This window comes from Schistocerca gregaria, chromosome 1, assembly GCF_023897955.1.
Source record: "Schistocerca gregaria isolate iqSchGreg1 chromosome 1, iqSchGreg1.2, whole genome shotgun sequence".
Lineage (NCBI taxonomy): Eukaryota > Metazoa > Arthropoda > Insecta > Orthoptera > Acrididae > Schistocerca > Schistocerca gregaria.
The window spans coordinates 1,092,077,912-1,092,099,446 of record NC_064920.1 but is presented as its reverse complement, the minus strand read 5'-3'; the positions used below and the strand labels follow the sequence as shown (position 1 = coordinate 1,092,099,446).

The 21,535-nt window shown below is 39.1% G+C and overlaps 1 protein-coding gene and 1 long non-coding RNA gene across 5 annotated transcripts in view; both read right to left on the bottom strand.

Annotated features, from left to right (window-relative positions):
* Window positions 1–21,535, bottom strand: part of LOC126282133 (uncharacterized) — a 189,208-nt gene that overhangs the window by 53,691 nt on the left and 113,982 nt on the right. The gene's annotated exons all lie outside the window — the stretch shown is intronic.
* Window positions 1–21,535, bottom strand: part of LOC126282131 (uncharacterized) — a 590,112-nt gene that overhangs the window by 510,629 nt on the left and 57,948 nt on the right. For all 3 annotated transcript variants that reach the window (XR_007551333.1, XM_049981617.1, XM_049981606.1), the window contains exons 6-8: window positions 16,000–16,173; window positions 5,961–6,116; window positions 2,180–2,433 (exon numbers count right to left, since the gene is read on the bottom strand). Coding sequence is in view for 2 of the 3 variants with exons in the window: in XM_049981617.1 (XP_049837574.1) it covers window positions 2,180–2,433; window positions 5,961–6,116; window positions 16,000–16,173 (584 nt within the window). In the remaining variant the exon portion in view is untranslated. The remainder of the gene's footprint in view (window positions 1–2,179; window positions 2,434–5,960; window positions 6,117–15,999; window positions 16,174–21,535) is intronic.

Below are 21,535 nucleotides of genomic sequence, written 5' to 3'. Positions count from 1 at the left end.
GTTATTGCAGAGACATGTCTTAGCCATAGATGCATGTTTCCAGAATGAAATTTTCACTCTACAGTGGAGCGTTCGCTGATACTGGCAGATTAAAACTGTGTGCAAGGTTCGCAGAAGAGCTTCTGTGAAGTTTGGAAGATAGGAGACGAGGTACTGGTGGAATCTGGAGCTGCGAGGACGAGTCGCGAGTTGTGCTTGGGTAGCTCAGATAGCAGAGCAAAAGACAAAGGTCCTGACTTTGAGTCTCAGTCCGGCACACAGCTTTAATCTGCCAATTATCAGTGCACGCTCCACTGCAGAGTGAAAATTTCATCCTTGATTATGAGTTTGCCTGTCCTAACATTTCTATGCAGTCACATCCAAAAAACCCACAAATCTGGATACTGCACAATTTGACCAGCTGCCCATGTAGAGAATAATAATTTCATTTATTTATTTGATTCTCGCTCCATCAATACATCTGAGATAAGCTCACATGGATATAGAGTGCACCAATTATTTTGGGTGTGATCTTTCTGAACAACTCAATACATGGGTAGTAATGTTACAGGAAACACAAGAGCAATACTAGATCACATTTGCATCATACAAAAATTAGGTATGGCAAGTTAAAACTAAAAAAAATGAGTATCTGTATAACTGCTCAATATTACATCACACATATATTTTATTTTTCCATGAGGGTTTTTCATTGGGACTAAGAAATCAGCTGCAAAATAAGGTTTTGAAAAGAAATTGCCTCAGAAGCTACCTAAATATGGGCTTGTTCTCAAACTTACATTCAGGTGGGAGAGCATATAAGCTTTTATGACAGTTTACCACACATCTTTCTGGACCATCGCCAAATTTTTAAAATCACTGTGTGAATCATGCCTTCTCCTTGCATTGCAAACATGATACCCATCATTTCTTTTATACAACTCGGTATTTTTGCTGATGAAACACATAAGCGAAAGTATAAATTGAGAAGGTTTCTAAAACTGTATCTACAGTCTACAAAACTCATTATTCTTACAACACATTTTTTAGCCAAAAAATTTTCTATGCTACAGATTGGTTTCCCCATAAAATACTTCAACATGTCACTAGAGAAGTACATATAGTCTGCTGCTTTCATATAGTTTAAGTTCCCACTCCAGGAGACAATACGTATGGCAAAAATTGATGTGCTGACGCTCTTGTGAATGGTTATTATGCGATGAGACCAGTTTACTCTGCAAAACATTTCCACATGTACAACCATGAGTCATAATGTTGGTTTCATCTACAAAAATGGTAAAATTGCACTGTAATTTTATACACTGTGGTAATCCATTTATAAATATCAGGAACAATAAAAACCAATAATGGATCCTTGTGGCACTCCATATCTGAGGCTTCTCTGTTCTGATGAAATCACACCATTACTAAAATCATCTATACAGTGTAATACTACTTCCTGCTTCCTATGTGTGAGGTATGACTGTAAACATTATCTGATACATCATTTATTCCTATAAGGTTAGCTTTCTGTAACACTATTTATTGGTTTACAATATCAAAAGCTTGTGATAAATCACAAAGTAATCATGTTGTCAGCATTTTATCATCTAGAGACTCTAGAACTTTAATTTCAAAGGCATAGACAAGGTCCCTTTCAAACTCTCTCAACTGCTGATAATGCAGTTACCATAAAAGTACATGGCATCTCTATATTCGTAGTAATCACTCAACATCAGATACTTTCATGTTCCTTATATGCTCTTTTAGTCCTGGTAACAACACCAACATGAACACCACTAATGAGCTCTAACTGGCTATTTTACCTTCACAGAAAATTGCAATTCTAATCAATTACATACAACCCCCCCCCCCCCCCCCAGCCTCTCTGTGCTGTGTGTGTGTGTACAAAGTAACATTCACATCCAACCTTCTGCATGCTTCACTTTTTTTGTCAGACAATGTATATTTCACAGATTAGAGAATTATGAAAAAGAGAATTGGTTGCTCCCTTAATACTACTAGATTAAAATTAGTCTAGTGACCATTTCAGTGTTCACATTTGTATGTTAGACAAGATACACCAAAAGCTTTCTATATTCTGGATACAAGTTTTTTATTCCCTTGTTTCACATTAAAACTTCTAGCAAAGAAAAGCCAATAGAGCAACAAATTTAAAAAGACGAAAACACAGACTTACTCAGGTACTGGCTGTTCTGATCTATGAATAGACCAACAAGAGGCGCAAAAAAGGCCATTCCCAGAGTAGAAAACAGCCGCTCTCTACCAAAATGTCCACCATATTTTCGAATCATTGTAAGTGCAATAGGATCAAGCATAGTGACCCCAGCAGTTAGTGCTGTAGTTCCTAAAAAGCGCAGAAAGAAGTATATCCAAAAGATTCGGTCATCACTTTCCTTATAGTCTGGTGGGCACACCTCTGGTCCACCTTCCCTACAAGAAAAAGTGTTGGAGATTTTTTAATATTATAAAATATTGACTATGCAAACAGAAAAAATAGGATTAATGATACTCAACACTATTGTGTAAAGGATGGTGTGCTATTCCTTATAAAGATGACTCTTTGAATTGCAGAAAGGCACAACAAACAAGCTGTTGCACACTGAGATTTAAGTAAAAGCCTTCTTCAGAAAGGAAATAAGAAACATACAAACATTCATGCAAGCAAGCACATCTCATGTACACATGACCACTACTTCCAGTCAAAACAGCCACATTACTGAATATTTCATAAACAAATTATAGTTAATACTTAAAGTCCATTTTGAGTAGCAAAATTTAACCTAGCTGTTTTACAAATGATTATGTAGTTTCCAAAATAACAAATTGTGCTTATGATAGTCTTTAAATAGTTGGATGTCAGTGAAAATAGTCAGCCCCTGACTAACTGAGTTAACGAGCAACACCTATGTGAAACCTGTCCACCAAAATACTTGTACCAATATCTTCGGAAATTCAGTAATGTCAGAGTCTAAGAATGTAAAAGTAAGTTCTTTAATTCAAGTTTGTGAATATTTTCACTGAATTGTATAGTGGTTGGAAGGAAGGTTTGATCATCATTATTATTGGAATGAGTATTTGTTCTGTGCCACACTTAATCATTTTGTTTTGGACACTTGTTAAGGCTATTGTTGATTCTTGGACAGCATATCTAAAAAAACTGTGCTTCAATAATGCTATAATTTATTTGATGGATTCTACCATAGCATTCTTGCTTGTCTGTGAGATCCAGCCTGGTTTGTACACTATTCATCTTACAAAGTTAAGAAACCGGTCATTGTTCCAGCAACAGAACATCATGAATAATAAATGTGTGAAAAAGTGAAACCAAAACTGTGTTGTTGTACATCATCACACATCCAGTATCAACACCATCCAGTATCCATTAGGATTATCAGTTTCACAACTACCAACTATTGTGCTACCAAGAAGGCAGACAGAGAAGAAATGGCAGAAATCAGGTTGTAATCTTTTAAACTGGGATAACAATTGATAGGGAACAAATGAGAAAGAAGGTAGAGAGCTTCAAGTATCTGAGAAGCTTAATAACAGATAAATAAATGGGTGAGCGATATCAGGAGGAGCATTCAGGAAAAGTATTAGAAGCATGATATGGAACAAGGGTGTCACTATAAACAACAAAAAGGTTGTATCCTGAAATGATCTTTGGAGACCCAGGCAATGAAAGGAAGCGAGAGAAGCAAAATATAAGCTAGTGATGTGAAACTCTTGAGAAATAATACTGAAGTGGCAATGCCGAGCAGGAATAAGAGGATCAGGGAATTAGTGAAGGAGGAATCATTACAGGACAAGACTGAAGAATTGTGACTAATACGGTAGAGATATGTGAAGTGGCTGGAGGAAAAGGGGATACCCAGGAAGATAGGTGAGGTGAGTGGGAAGGGAAAAAGACAGAGAGGAAGAACAAGAGACATGTGGCTAAAAGAGGTGAAGTACTGCATGTGGAAGAGAGGAGAAGGAGAGATGGTAAAAAGACTGAAGACAATGGACAGGCTTATGTTTCAAACAGACCTGTATAGGAGCTGGAAATTGTAAAAGACAATGATGATTTGACAACTTACAAATTATTGTGTAATAGGTTTAAGAAAATTCCAGCTTTGATATAGAAGAGGATGATACTGTTCTTTGACCTTCAGTAGGAGAGGATCTTCCACAAGGAAAAAATTGATTTTTAATAGCAAGAATACAATTGTACACACTATTTGCAATCTGAGTGGAGCCAAAGAGTGATTGAATCAATATTCCCTCACACACCTGAATTGTGATATCTGTATAGGAATGAAGTCCTCTCTCCTGTAACTAGACTTATGATTCGAAGAAAGTAAGAATCAACACTTTATACACAACCAATAACATCTCAGTCCTGTCTGCACTGTCAGTGTGAAAAAGAGTTTGGTTTCTCAGTGAAGGTTACAACAAAAAGGTTACAGAGACATTTTGTCAACCCTGTTTTGCAGAGAAGAATCCTCAGACACCTTGAAGCACATTGAATACCAACATCTGTATAGGCAGCTGTGTCATCTTTGGGAATGGACACACAAGACATGTCCATCATAGGCCACTACAAGGTTGACTGCACCGCAACAGGATTGATATCTGACCTTAACCACTTAATAAAATACAATGATTCCAGCAAAATAACTATTTTTGGATCCTGTACATACCTAAAGAGTTAAAGTTCCTTGACAAACTGTGCACTGTAGCCTAGTACCAAAACTTGTGACCTCACTCTCTGACAGTTAGTTATGACTTTAAATCATAGTTCTTAGTAAAATGTCTACAGCTAGTGAGGGAGTGCTCCACAGCAAATAGTGCAAAGAATGTAAAAATTGTGAAGAAAAGAAAAGTTCATAACCTGAAAATGTGCTTATGTTTTGTAACCAAAGTTATAGTGTGACCTCCACCAAGTGACCAGGCAAAAGGAACTGCAAATGCCATTCAAAAACTCAAATAATCACTCAAACGATGGAAAATCCAGTATAGAATAATGATAGTATAATGAAAAGAACAGATTGCTACTCATCATACAGAGCAGATGTGGAATTGCATACAGACACAACAAAAAGAGTGCTATGCACGTGATCTTTTGGCCAACAGGCCTTCTTCTAATGTAGAAAAAACACATTTATGCAAGCACACCTCTCTCTGCCTGTCTCTCTCTCTCTCTCTCTCTCTCTCTCTCTCTCTCTCTCTCTCTCTCTCCTACACACACACACACACACACACACACACACACACACACACACACAATCACTGTCTCTAGGAGGTGGGGCTAAGGAGCAGATTGGGGCAGGGAGTGGGAGGGTGTAGTGCATGCAGGAACGTGACTGGAGCAGGGTAGGGCTGCTAGGTGCAATCAGGAGGTTTGAGGAGAGGTGGGGGAGGGGGACGGTGAGGAGAGCAGAAAAGAAGTAAAGTAGAGGAGGGAAGAAAAGAGAGAGTAGTGGGAGTGTTGGTGGAATAGAAGGCTGTGTATTGCTACAGTTGAAACAGGGAAGGGGATAGGTAGGTGAAGAACAGGGTCTAGAGAAGGTTGAGTCCAGGGCGGTATGGGAATGTAGGATATGTTACAGGGAGAGTTCCCATCTGTGCAGTTCAGAAAAGCAGGTATTGGCAGGAAGGATCTGGATGGCACAGGCTGTGAAGCAGTCACTGAAGTGAAGCCCTCCAGCTTAATGGTTATCATGCAGATGTAGAACATAGCGTAGTGGTTGTAGCTCAGTTTGTAGATTACATGACTGCTTTCACAGGGACTGGACTGGACTGGAGTAGGTGGTGGTGGGAGGACGTGTGGGACAAGTCTTGCACCTAGGTCTGTTACAGGGATATGAGCCATGAGGCAAGGGGTTGGGTGCCTTGGGATCAGGGGTGGAGGAGGGATGAACAAGAATATTGCTAGGAAAGGTACAAATCATGTATTTTAATGAGATATAACTTACCGGAAACTACATTTCTGTAACATGCAGTCAGCAGTTAATTCAATAAGGGTGTTCAATGTGAGGTTTGTTGCAAGCACCAGTCCACCACAGCGTAAATCTTCTTGCAACAGAGCAGTCAGGTTAACTTTTGCATCATGAAACACCTTTTCCCCAAAACTAAAACAACAAGGAAAGTTCCTTTCAGATCTTTGCTATTGCAAGATTTTGATTATTTTCATAAACATCCTTTACTTTCACTTATTGCGAAGCAGAAGGATTCTCATGGACACTAAGCACAAATTTAAGTTCAGGAGGCTGACAAATACACGGCAATACAAAGATCTGGAAAAAGAAGTTCATTTATTCCTGTATTATCAACTGTTTATTTATTTATTCTAACATATAAATAAGAGTTTCTGAATTACAGCATATACAATTACTACATATACAATGAAAAAAGACAATTATTGATAAAATTATTTAATTGGCTAGATAAAAACGTGAATTCACCATGCAGCATCAGAACACACACTTGATAGACTGTTGTAATTGACAAGCTTTCAGAGCCAGTGGCTCCTTCTTCAGGCAGAAGAGTTGAAGAGAAAGCAAGAAAAGTGAAGGAAAAGGACTGGAGAGGACTAGGAAAAGGGGTAGATTTTGGGAAAGTCTCCCAGAACCACAGCTCTGGGAAACTTACTGAAGAGGATGAGAAGGAAAAACTGATTGTTGGGGACTGCAGCGGATGAGATTTTGAAAACCTGAAAGCCTAAAGGTGGAAGACATGGTAACATGCAAGACAGGGATTACTACTAAAACATTGTGCATGGGTTAATAAGAGTGAAACACTAAGAGCACTGTACACAATGGAGGTGGGTGGCGAAAAACATATTGTGAAGACTATGAAAGATATAGAAAACTAAAACGGAGTGAAACAGAGAGTAGTTACAGTGAAGAAAAGCTGACACAGAAGAACTTAATGTAAATTCAGGCCAAGTGGATGGTGAGAACCAAGGACAAGTTGTAGTGCTAGCTCCCACCTGCGGAGTACTGTTTTACCACATGTGCCATCTGGGTTCTTCCCCCAGACATCAGTGTCTGAGAACTCTGCAGGTGGTTGGTTCTCACCAACCACGTGGCCTCAATTTGTTTTAATTTCTTACATCTCAGCCTTTTTTCACTGTAACTACCTTCTATTTCACTCTGTCTTAGTTTTCTACATCTTCAATTGTCTTTCCCATCTATTTTTCACCATCCCCTCTCACCTCTGTTATGTACAATGTACTTAGCTTTTCACTCATATTAACTCATGCACAATGTTTTAGCAGTAATCTCTGTCTTGCACATTACCCTGTCTTCCACCTTCAAGCTATCAGGTTTTCAAATCTCATCTGCTGCAGTCCCCAACAATCAGGCTTTCCTTCTCATCCTGTATGGCGAGTTTCCTCTGACCCGCAGTTCTGGGTGACTTTCCTGAAATCTACCCCTTTTCCTAGACCTCTCCAGTCGTTTGCCTTCACTCTTCTTCCTTCCCCTTCAACCCTTCTGCCTGAAGAAGGAGCCACTGGCTCTGAAAGCTTGCCAATCACAACAGTCTTTCATGTGTGTGTTCTGCCACCACTTGGTGAGTAGATTTTTTTATCTAGACATCTACAAAGATTACTAAACTACTACATATCAACATTTCAACACAGCAATCCAGTATAATATAACACAAATGACAATAGCTACAGGTGAATATTGAAGTCTTCTATACAGTTTATCTCACCACTTGTCACTATCAGGAAATATTTGAAAGAGGCCTTGAATGCACATGTGGGACATGTAGATACAACATGAGCAACTGTCTGTCATTCCACATCACAGTCACAAGATGATGATGACAATTTGCCCCACTTGTGGAGATTGTCTGCAGATTTTCCAAGGCCTGTTCGGATGTGATTCAGTGTAGTCCAAATAGTCTGGATGCAGAGCAATTTCAGGCATTGTGGAGGACAGTTTAGGTGCCAACAGCATTTCCATTCATCAATGAAACTGAATTTATTTTCAGTAAGAATTCTGACTGTGATAAGAATGAGATGTCTTGATCTTAATCTTTTTTGCTCTACAGGGACCACATTGTTCAATATTGGAAGCTCAGGACTATCTAGTATCTTATGGTATTGATGTAGTAGCATCTTCTTCTGCCTCATATCAGGAGGGGGAATGTGCCTCGAGATAGGTAACCAGATGTGGGAGCAGAGCTTACTGACCCACCAACAATGTGGATGTATTTATATTCGTATTCACATATGGACCGTTAAACAAGACTGACAAACAGTACTCTCCTGTTGAGTACATCAATCTGAAGGCTGATACTGGAACAGTGTCTGCTGACAGTCACAGCTAGTGCCACAAAGCTTATGGAGATTGTTGTTTGTGTTTTTGAGCTTGGCAGATGTCCATATCATATGCACCTTAAAAGAAAGTGATCCCAAGGTATTTTGGATGCACATTGAGATGAAGTTTCTCTTCTTTGAAACAGACATAAATCCAATCTATTGGACTGATGAGTGCATGCAACTTCTGTTTTTTCTGAGTTAGGTTGTAACCTCCATTTATGGTTGTACTGGCTTAAAATGTCTACAACATAAGTTAAGACTTCTCCAGTTGTTTTGAAGGATTTGTGTTTGGTAGCTAATATAATTAATAATAAACAGATATTGCTGTAGCTTCCAAACAGTGCCAGTAGATGGAGATAACTGGAGCTTTGCACTTTGAAACACAATCTCAAGGTAGAAGTGTTGACAGATACATAGTTATTGATTAAAAAGTGCAAGTTTACTGAGCGAGTCCAGTATCATGAAAACAGTTGTGATGAGGTAGGAAAAGAAAAGAGGGAAAGCAGGTGAGGCAGCACAAGGACGAGGACAGGGAGGAGGACCAAAGAGGAGCAAGAAAGAGAATTTAATGAAATTACGCCTCCCTGAAAAAGAAAGGACTTTTCATACCTGAGCTAAGATCTCAATTTTTTTGTGTGTGTAGGGGGGGGGGGGGGGAGCAGGTAGCCAGGAACTTGTAAGCATACTCTTGCCACTCCACTCTACACCATTAATGATGTACTTCTGAGTGTTCAGTTTCACACAATACTTTGATGAATGATCCAGTTGGATCCAGTTGTCCTCTTCATGTGCTCAGAGTTATGATTTTCTGTGTACTTGCTGCCTGGACTCCAGTCAGACTGTGATCTATTGTTGGTCTCCCACCACTATTTAAAGCTGACTGAAAGTTCGACTCCTGGTGCCCACTATGCCTTTTAATACTTTCTTGTTTTTCAGATGCCATGCTAACATTCCATGTCAGACACTTTCTCTCAGCATTTCCCTGCTCTGTTGGAGAGATGAATCATGAGGTCTTCATATGATGATATTCAAGGGAACATTTGGTGATGGCTTATTTGCATGGTTGTTTTAATCACATGTGTCACTGAAGTTACTTGCACCTCTCCTTGAATGTTCTGATAATCTGCCCCCATACACAATCAGCTTTCAGAGACCTAGATCATCTTTCAATTATGAAAGCAACTCTTCATCTTTGTTGACAGAAGTGAAATACAGAAGATTCCATATATCTGTAGGTTGCTACTGAAGTTTCCTCATGTAAGGCTTCTTTTTTCTATCTCAGTCCCACCTCTTTCTTGATTTTTTACTGCAATGACCACTCAGCTGAGTACCCATTCTTCTATATATAGATCTACCAATTCTTTGGTGAAGCTTTCATTGCCTAAGGTTGTGTGAACTCTATGGACCAGAGTCTTTAGAACCAAATTTCTTTGTGACAAATGGTGATGGCTCGAGGCATGGAGACTGAGGTCACTGTGCATACATTTTTTACGTACACTGGGAGTCAATGATCTGTATGTTCCTCTCGTGACTAATAAATTTGAGAAAGATAGTTGGTCTTGTTTTGCAAGTTCAATCACGAATTTCATATTACAATCAACAGAATTCCAGGAACTCTTGAAATTTTTTGGTTCCATGTGGTTTGACTTAAACGTGTCATCCACATACCAATAGAAACATGTTTGTTTGAATTTTGTAGATTCTAGGACCTTTACTTGAAAGTGTTGCAAAGTGTTGCAAACCTGACTCACTGAAGTCATCATCTTCCTCTCAGTTTTATTCATAGGATCAACATCCATCTTCAGACAAAATCATTCGAAAAATTGAAAATCTTCTTATTGTTATTCTGGTCATATGTAAAGGCAGTTAGTGGCACCTTACAAAGGAGAAGTCAGTAGCATTGCCCCAACTTAATTCTCCTACCACTGAAAAGTGAGTGAAAGAGATATTAGTTGCAGTGGCGTTGAGAAACACCTAAAATTTTTAAAACTGAACAAAGACCCAGGGACCGATAGTATTCCTATCGTATTCTACACCCAGTTCACAGCTGAGTTGTCACCTATGTTAACTATAATCTACAGTAGATTCCTTGAACATAAAGCTGTAGCCAGTAGTTGGAGGAACAAAACAGGTCATACCTGCTTATGAGAAGGGTACCAGATGTGACCTACGACACTGTGATCCAATATCTTTGACACTCATTTGATGCAGAAACTTAGAACATATTCTGAGCTAAAACATAATGAGGTATCTCAAACAGATCCACCTCCTTCATGCCAAAGACCATGGATTTCGAAAACATAGCAAGATCAAGTGAAACCCAACTTCCTCACACGAGATGCTTAAAGCCATGGAACAAGACAGTCTGGTAGATGCAGTATTTCTTGATTTCTGAAAAGCATTTCACTCAGTACCACACCTCTACTTATTACCAAAAGTATTCTCATATGGGGTATTAGGTGAAATATATGATTGGATAGAAGATTTCTTGATAGGGAGGACACAGCATGCTATCTTGGATGGAGAATCAATGAAAGATGTAGAAGTAACTTTGGGTGTACCCCAGGGAAGCGTGTTGGGTTCCTTGCTGTTCATGTTGTATATTAATGATTTTACAAACAAAATTAATAGTAAACCCAGACTTCTCACAGATTATTCAGTTATTTGCAGTACAATCTGAATCAAGCTTCAGTCAGATCTTGATAGAATTTCAAAGTGGTGCAATGATTGGCAGCTTGCTTTAAATGCTCAGAAATGTAAAATTGTGTAATACACAGAACCAAAGATATGGTAGCCTACTATAATATTAGAGAGTCATAGTTGGAATCTGTAAACTCATACAAATAATTGGATGTAACACTTAGTATGGACATGAAGTGGAATAATCACATAGGTTCAGTTGTGGGTAAAGAAAGTAGCAAACTTCAGAATGCAATCGGTCTACAAACGAGATTGCTTACAAATCACTCACTTAACCCATTCTAGAATATTGCTCAAGTTTTTTGGACCCATACCAAATGGGACTAGCAGGAGATATTGAACTACACAGAGAAGGGCAGCATGTATGGTCACAGGTCCGTTTGACCCACAGGAGAATGTCACTGAGATGTTGGAAGAACTGAGCTGGCAGACTCTCAAAGATAGACACAATTTATCCTGAGGAAGTCTACTGACAAAGTTTCAAAAACAAGCTTAAAATGATGACTACGAATATACTACAATCCCATATATATATCCCTACCATATAAATGCACATCACATATGCATTTAAACAAATCATTTTTCCCCAGTTTCTTTATGTGAATGGAATTGGGGGAAACCCTAATAACTGTTACAATAAGATGCACTCTCTGCCATGCACTGTTCTGCTGGAATTGCCCGAATGTGTCGGAATGCACAATGGACATAAAGGGATGCAAGTGATCAGACAGGATGTTTATGTTCATGTCTCCTTCAGGTAGCACTGAGAAATCTACGTTGAGAACAAAGAAACTGTAATTTTGTCAGCTGACAAGAGCTATGCTATGGGCCTAATGTTATGTGTGGACTGCATTCTACATCTGTACTCTGTGAACCACCATTATGTGCAGTTGAAGAAGTCATATACAGCAGAATTATAAACTTTCTCCAGATGAACAAGCTAATGTTTGAAAATCAAAATGGTTTCTTGAAATGCAGATCAACAAGCACAGCAGCTGCTCAGTTAATTGAAGAGATAATAACTGGCATCGAGAACATGCAATATGTTGCTGGTATATACCACGATCTTGAGAAAGCTTTTGATTGTGTGAATGCCACAATTCTATTAAAAAAGCTATGGAACATTGGCATCAGAGGCACTATTCATCCTCTAATAAAACCTTACTTCAGTAACTGATAACTGTTTGTACTACTTAAACCTGAAATTGGTGTTCACAAATACAAAATCACTAATATAAAATATGGAGTGCCCCAGGTCTCAGTACTGGGTCCTCTTCTGTTTTTGATTTATATAAATGACATAATACACTCCTGGAAATGGAAAAAAGAACACACTGACACCGGTGTGTCAGACCCACCATACTTGCTCCGGACACTGCGGTGTTGACCGTCGAATGGCGCTAGCTGCACAGCATTTGTGCACCGCCGCCGTCAGTGTCAGCCAGTTTGCCATGGCATACGGAGCTCCATCGCAGTCTTTAACACTGGTAGTGTGCCGTGACAGTGTGGATGTGAACCGTATGTGCAGTTGACGGACTTTGAGCAAGGGCGTATAGTGGGCATGCGGGAGGCCGGGTGGACGTACCGCCGAATTGCTCAACACATGGGGCGTGAGGTCTCCACAGTACCTTGATGTTGTCGCCAGTGGTCGGCGGAAGGTGCACGTGCCCGTCGACCTGGGACCGGACCGCAGCGACGCACGGATGCACGCCAAGACCGTAGGATTCTATGCAGTGCCGTAGGGGACCGCACCGCCACTTCCCAGCAAATTAGGGACACTGTTGCTCCTGGGGTATCGGCGAGGACCATTCGCAACCGTCTCCATGAAGCTGGGCTACGGTCCCGCACACCATTAGGCCGTCTTCCACTCACGCCCTAACATCGTGCACCCCGCCTCCAGTGGTGTCGTGACAGGCGTGAATGGAGGGACGAATGGAGACGTGTCGTCTTCAGCGATGAGAGTCACTTCTGCCTTGGTGCCAATGATGGTCGTGTGCGTGTTTGGCGCCGTGCAGGTGAGCGCCACAATCAGGACTGCATACGACCGAGGCACACAGGGCCAACACCCGGCATCATGGTGTGGGGAGCGATCTCCTACACTGGCTGTACACCTCTGGTGATCGTCGAGGGGACACTGAATAGTGCACGGTACATCCAAACCGTCATCGAACCCATCGTTCTACCATTCCTAGACCGGCAAAGGAACTTGCTGTTCCAATAGGACAATGCACGTCTGCATCTATCCCGTGCCACCCAACGTGCTCTAGAAGGTGTAAGTCAACTACCCTGGCCAGCAAGATCTCCGGATCTGTCCCCCATTGAGCATGTTTGGGACTGGATGAAGCGTCGTCTCATGTGGTCTGCAAGTCCAGCACGAACGCTGGTACAACTGAGGTGCCAGGTGGAAATGGCATGGCAAGCCATTCCACAGGACTACATCCAGCATCTCTACGATCGTCTCCATGGGAGAATAGCAGCCTGCATTGCTGCGAAAGGTGGATATACGCTGTACTAGTGCCGACATTGTGCATGCTCTGTTGCCTGTGTCTATGTGCCTGTGGTTCTGTCAGTGTGATCATGTGATGTATCTGACCCCAGGAAAGTGTCAATAAAGTTTCCCCTTCCTGGGACAATGAATTCACGGTGTTCTTATTTCAATTTCCAGGAGTGTATATTACACTCAGGATTCCAAAATAGTTCTTTATGCAAATGATACATCCACTGTGTTAAAAAGGGATCATTTAATGAACTAGAGACCCACTGTAATAATGTGACATACAAAAATGTTCAATAGTGTAATGAGAGACACTTAAATGTAAGCAGTAATAAAATGTTTCTCATGGAGTTTACCAACAGTAGTCTTAATGATGAAATTAAACTATACACCGGCAATGAATTGGTAAAAACAGGGTTTAGTGTAAAATTCCTTGGTTTAACAATTCAAAGCAATCTAAAATGGGACACATATGTTGACACTCTAACGTGTAAGTTGTGTAAGAATATTTTGCAATTAATATAATTAGCAAGTTCTGCAAAGACATTGTTGTCCTAAAGATTGCATACCATGCTCTATTCTCCTCTCACCTGAACTGTGAAATAGAAATTTGGGGAGCAAATCTAAATATGCTATTGCCACTTCAAAGAAGGGTTATAAGAATTATCTGTAGAGCAAGATATATCATGCTGTGGCTTGTTGCCAAAAACTCGTGTACTAACAGTAGTAAACCTGTACATCTGAAAGCCATATTACTTGTTAAAAGACTGCAACCCAACATTTGTTCCGATTTGTATCAGTCCAATACCAGATATAAAGAAAAATTTTACATCAACAGCCACAGAACAGCACTTTATGAAAACGGTCCACAATATGCATGTTTAAAGTTAGCCAATGCACTGCCCCTACCCACAATGAAGCTTAAATTTCAGCTAAAGAAATTTGTATCACAAAATCCATATTACACATCAGAAGAATACCATACTTACATCCAGAATAAGAAGCGCTTCAAAAGACATGTATAGTGTTAAGCACCATTTTATTTGGCATTTAATCATTTTGTTAATCAATGATGTATTCTGACGAATGTATTATTGTGCTATGTATCAAGAATTGTAACCTGTTTTTATACATGTGCAATGAATAATTCAATGTTGAATAAAGTATTATTATTATTATTATCATCATCATCATAATGTCTGCTTGTGTCTGTGTATGTGCAGATGGATATGTGTGTGTGTGCGAGTATATACCTGTCCTTTTTTCCCCCTAAGGTAAGTCTTTCCACTCCCGGGATTGGAATGACTCCTTACCCTCTCCCTTAAAACCCACATCCTTTCATCTTTCCCTCTCCTTCCCTCTTTCCTGAAGAAGCATCCGCTGGTTGCGAAAGCTTGAATTTTGTGTGTATGTTTGTGTTTGTTTGTGTGTCTATTGAACTGCCAGCACTTTTGTTTGGTAAGTCACATCATCTTTGTTTTTAGATGTATTGTTATTTTAGATGTGACAACATGTAAGCTGTAAGCTCCACCTGTCTAGTGAACACTAGCAGAACATGTGTTAAGCTGCTTGAGAAGAGTATTAACTTGATGTTGTATAAATAACAAGAGAATCATTGTAAGTGGCAATTTTTATGTTGCCTGATTTTGAATTTTTAATTCCCAACATTAGATAATTCCTTACAGTAATATTCCCAACAAGATAACCACAAAAATACAAACAGAATCATTCAGGTCACAGTTATTAGGTACCAAGATGTGTTCAGCAAAAGGACACTGTCTGTTACCGACATAGACAATTTATCTGTGGCCAGTTTTTTGCTCATATCTACATTGTGATCATTACCAACATAAAATGATGGACAAAACTTGCAGGTCTGTTGAAAGAGCAGTCCAAAGTCCCCTTGATTATGTATGATTTGTAAGATTTTGGTCTGTTACTGGTGCCAGATGGGTACAAACATAGAATATCTCAACAATTCATTAATGTGAGTAGAGGCTATATAGTAAGGAAGAATAGTTTCGGGGGTCATGTGGCCTAGCAAGTTTTTCAGAATGCTGGGTGCATGATAGGAATCTGTTATTGGGGAAAGGACTTCTGGTGTAGTTTCAACATCATTTCATAACAGGAAGTCATGGCCCAAAGAGAGAAACTAGTCCACAGTGATACACCATAATGAAGAACACCTTAGTCTTATTTTTGAAGGACATCATTTGACCTGAATCAAACAGTGATAGTTCAAGATATCTGATTGCACATGAACTCAGCTGGATAGTTTAGGGACACAAAAGTACTATTCTAAATGTTTCTCTTTCAGTGGCCCCTCAAATGATATTACATTATGAGGAAATGCTAGTAGAAATTATTTGACAAACATACTGAGATTCTGTGAGTAGTTCACTTTTGAAAACGTGAACCACCACAATCTAAATACTTCTTTTTCATTTATGATTCCAAAAATAGCAATGCAACTATTAAATATTCTTACTTCTGTAGAAATTGTGTAGTTGATTCATCGTCATACGGCTCCAACTGCAAGCCAAGCTGCTCCATTGGTTTACCCAGGTCAGGATGCATTCCAAGAAGAATGAATGCCGTGCTGTTGGCAGGTTTGTCAGGTTCTTCCAGTCCAGTGGCAAATGATGGGGCCTTTTTATTTTTCCTGAAATAAACAAAAGTTTGAAAATAATATTCTGACATGTGTTTCAATAGTTATAAGGTTTGTTTCTCAAATGAGAGCTTGAGAAGGGTTCATAAGCTGTTTATTTGTAACACAGACATGGTTCACTGTCACTTAGTGATCTATGTCCATCATCATATCATTTACAACAGTTGAAATTTATAAAATAGGGAGGAGAGGTGATTAAAAATTTCATGAGTGCACACTTTGATACTTTCGATGCAAGAATACTGTTTACTGTGGATAGTTATTTTTCTTCCTAGAATTATAATTATGATTGCTGTCATTGTTTTCAAATTTTTGATCTGTTCTCCACAACATACTTTATATGAGATTAAATAAAATGAGAGACTTTTCTTAATATACCTAGCTTTTAATAGTTGTATATATGAAGTTTGAGGCTAGGCCTCAGAATATAAAAATGATACATGTGTTACCAGCAAATTACTCATCTATTTGTATGCTATTGTTTGTCAAAAGCTCTGTATTGGACACTAGAACCACTTATGAAATATCTGGTGGTGAATCTACCAGCTTTAGGGAATCAATATGGAAACACAAATGCAGTTGCTAAGCATTAATATGCCTGTAAAATGTGATAATACTCCCAGGACAGGTAGAGAACTCTGTGTTCCTTACAATTTTCTTAAAAGTACGGTCAGCAGCTAATTTCTTGTCGACATTGTAAAGAGGAAACAAGATCAGAGCTCAATGTTGTGTTCCTCCACACAGTTTTGTATAAGAAACCATAAAGCACCGATAGCAAATGCTGGATGAGCACAGAAAACTAGCTGGAGGACAATAATTGCACAGACAAGTATAGATGGTAATGAATCGGTTCTTACAGACGTGGAGATTCTGCACCATTTTAATCAGTCTCCATGTCCTCCAGATGAATAGAGAGTGAGGGAATTTCAGACAGACAGCCTCCAGGGTTTCAGACAGCACTGTTTCTTCAAACAGTATATACAGGCTGTGTTATCTCTTCCACTTTAGACCCATTTCCTTTTCATACTTAAGATATTCATAAATCATTTTCACTTGACAAATAGTCTCAATGAATTCATGAAATAATGATTAGCATATTTTCATGACTTTATTTAACTATGCAGTATTTTGTTTCCTAAGTGGTACTACCAGTGAGTTCTACTGATCTATCAGGTATAGAAGTATGAAACCGGAATTTCCCTATGGATGGTGCTGGTCATTAGCGTAGCGCCCGGGAGACCACGTATGCAGTGCCATCTGCTTCCTGTAGTGTTTGATGACAAATGTCAACACACAGTAACTCAAGTTCCATACATCGGTATCTGTTTCCAACCTGCAAAGATGTCGAGGTTTGTGTCTACAAACTATGATTTGCGGGCAGCATTGGTTTTCTGTTATCATTTGAAGAAAACTTCCGCAGAATTGCATTGAATGCTTGTCGAAGCTTTCGGTGAACATGCTCTTCGGAAAACATAGTGTTTCAAGTGGTTCAAAAAATTAAAAAGTGGTGATTTTGATGAGAGAAACAACAAGCACGAGAAACCACTGAAAAAGTTTGAAACACTGAATTGCAGGCCTTATTGGATAAAGATGATACTCAAACTCAACAGGAACTTGTAGAACAATTGAGTGTGATGCAAAAAGCCATATGTTTTTGGTTGAAAGCTATGGGAAAGGTGTAGAAAGTGGGAAAATGGGTTCCGCATGAAATGAATGGAAGACAGCAAGCAACTCAAAAGACCATTTGTGAAATGCTGCACGCCAGATACAAAATAAAGTTGTTTCTCCATCGAATAGTGACAGGTCATGACAAATGGATATAGTTTGAGAATCTTAAGAATTGTAGATCGTAGCCAAATCCAGGCACACCATTAACGTCCACTGCAAGACCAAATTGATTTGGAAAGAAGACAATGCTCTGTGTTTGGTGGGATCAGAAGGGTGTCATCTATTATTAGTTGCTACAGCATGGTGAAACGACTAACAATGATCACTACCAACAGCAAATGATTGATTTAAATCGAGTATTACATGAAAAATGACTCGAGTCTGGAAAAAGGCAACACAAAGTCATACTGCTTCATGATAACGCCCCATCACAGCAGCACAATCAGTCAAGGAAATTATCAAGGCATTCAGTTGGGAAATACTACAGCAAATGGCTTAATCTCCAGTCTTGGCTCTGTCCGATCATCATCTATTTGCATCACTGGGACAAACTCTCGCTGAACAACGCTTCAATTAGTATGAAAATGTACAAAAATGGATCACTGACTGGTTCGCTTCAAAAGAAGAACTGTTTTCTTGGCATGACATTCGTAGCCCACCAGAGAGCTGGGAGAAACATATAAATAGCAATGGAGATTATTTTGAATAAAATATTGTTTATCAGTTTCAAACAACAGACATGTAATATTGCAACCAAATTCCAGTTTCATACTTCTATACCTGGTTTGCATTTAGTGACATTCGCTATATGTAGGTGTAATGTGAGCTAATTAATTTCAAATTAAAACTATTAGACCCTGTATATTTTACAAGTATCATATAAATTCCAGTTTCATACTTCTATACCTGGTTTGCATTTAGTGACATTCGCTATATGTAGGTGTAATGTGAGCTAATTAATTTCAAATTAAAACTATTAGACCCTGTATATTTTACAAGTATCATATATATTAAATCCACTTCAGCAGGTTATATCTTCCAATATATCTGACTACAAAGACTGAGATGGCGCACTAATTGATTCAAATCTTTAGAGTAAAAACATGCTGTTTAATCAAGTATCTTCCATCTCAGTGAAACATTCTGTTGTTCAGAGAAGTATGAAGTTTTAGGTGATTTATTTCATTCATTCCATTTGTTTAATAAATCCATTGGCAGCTCTAGCATGTGTCACTTATGGGTGGGCCAGATTATAAAGTGTATGGGCCTAAACTTGAATTCGCAAGGATAAATATGAAGGAAGAAATATTAATTTATTGGTCTTACACAATTATGGCATTAAATTCATCATAAAGTTCCAAATTTGGTTTGTAATGTTGACTAAATTTATGTCCATGTACTTATTGTATGCACTTATGAATCTGCTCTGCATCAATGATGTAAAATTTCGTAGAGTGGCTATAAACCCACAATACTTGCAGTGAATTTAATTACTGTCACCCCCCCCCCCCCCCAATATTTTGTTTTTTTTAGTCTAGGACATCATGTGGTTTGTCATACCCATTTGTATTTTTCTCAAGAGTAGGTGAACAGTGTTGATTTACATGTACAGTAGCAGCAGCAGGTGAGGATTTAGTAAAAATATGTATAACCTATCGAACGCTGACAAATTTGGAAGAAGATTCAAAACATCATGATGGTTTCTTGTGTTGCTAGCAAACAGAATGTAAATCAATGAAATTTGAGCACGTATCACCTCAAGTTTATGGAGTAACCATTGAAATGCATTGTAGTTATATAAATATAGTTTGTTGGTATTTTAAGTGTACAGTAACAGACTCAAAAACCATTACACCTTGGAGGAGAAAATCTTTAAAAAATTATGTGTGACAGTTAAATCACACAAGTAACTTAATAATAATAATAATAGGCCTTGCAACATTAACCAAAACGGCCTTTCTGTGCTCGTACTGCGAACGGCTGAAAGCAAGGGGAAACTACAGCCGTAATTCCTCCCGAGGATATGCAGCTTTACTGTATGATTAAATGATGATGGCGTCCTCTTGGGTAAAATATTCCGGAGGTAAAATACTCCCCCATTCGGATCTCCGGGCGGGGACTACTCAGGAGGACGTCATTATCAGGAGAAAGAAAACTGGCGTTCTACAGATCGGAGCGTGGAATGTCAGATCCCTTAATCGGGCAGGTAGGTTAGAAAATTTAAAAAGGGAAATGGATAGGTTAAAGTTAGATATAGTGGGAATTAGTGAAGTTTGGTGGCAGGAGGAACAAGACTTTTGGTCAGTTGAATACAGGGTTATAAATACAAAATCAAATAGGGGTAATGCAGAAGTAGGTTTAATAATGAATAAAAAAAATAGGAGTGCGGGTAAGCTACTACAAACAGCATAGTGAACACATTATTGTGGCCAAGATAGACACAAAGCCCATGCCTACTACAGTAGTACAAGTTTATACGCCAACTAGCTCTGCAGATGATGAAGAAATTGATGAAATGTATGATGAGATAAAAGAAATTATTCAGGTAGTGAAGGGAGACGAAAATTTAATAGTCATGGGTGACTGGAATTCGTCAGTAGGAAAAGGGAGAGAAGGAAACATAGTAGGTGATTATGGATTGGGGCTAAGAAATGAAAGAGGAAGCCGCCTGGTAGAATTTTGCACAGAGCATAACTTAATCATAGCTAACACTTGGTTCAAGAATCATAAAAGAAGGTTGTATACATGGGAGAATCCTGGAGATACTAAAAGGTATCAGATAGATTATATAATGGTAAGACAGAGATTTAGGAATCAGGTTTTAAATTGTAGGACATTTCCAGGGGCAGATGTGGACTCTGACCACAATCTATTGGTTATGACCTGTAGGTTAAAACTGAAAAAACTGCAAAAAGGTGGGAACTTAAGGACATGGGATCTGGATAAGCTGAAAGAACCAGAGGTTGTACAGAGTTTCAAGGAGAGCATAAGGAAAAATTGACAGCAATGGGGTAAAGAAACACAGTAGAAGAAGAATGGGTAGCACTGAGGGATGAAGTAGTGAATGCAGGAGAGGATAAAGTAGGTAAAAAGACGAGGGCTGCTAGAAATCCTTGGGTAACAGAAGAAATATTGAATTTAATTGATGAAAGGAGAAAATATAAAAATGCAGTAAATGAAGCAGGCAAAAAGGAATACAAACGTCTAAAAAATGAGATCGACAGGAAGTGCAAAATGGCTAAGCAGGGATGGCTAGAGGACAAATGTAAGGATGTAGAAGCTTATCTCACTAGGGGTAAGATAGATACTGCCTACAGGAAAATTAAAGAGACCTTAGGAGAGAAGAGAACCACGTGTATGAATATCAAGAGCTCAGATGGCAACCCAGTTCTAAGCAAAGAAGGGAAGGCAGAAAGGTGGAAGGAGTATATAGAAGGTTTATAGAAGGGTCATGTGCTTGAGGATAATATTATGGAAATGGAAGAGGATGTAGATGAAGACGAAATGGGAGGTAAGATACTGCGTGAAGAGTTTGACAGAGCACTGAAAGACCTGAGTCGAAACAAGGCCCCCGGAGTAGACAACACTCCATTAGAACTACTGACGGCCTTGGGAGAGCTAGTCATGACAAAACTCTACCAGCTGGTGAGCAAGATGTATGAAACAGGTGAAATACCATCAGACTTCA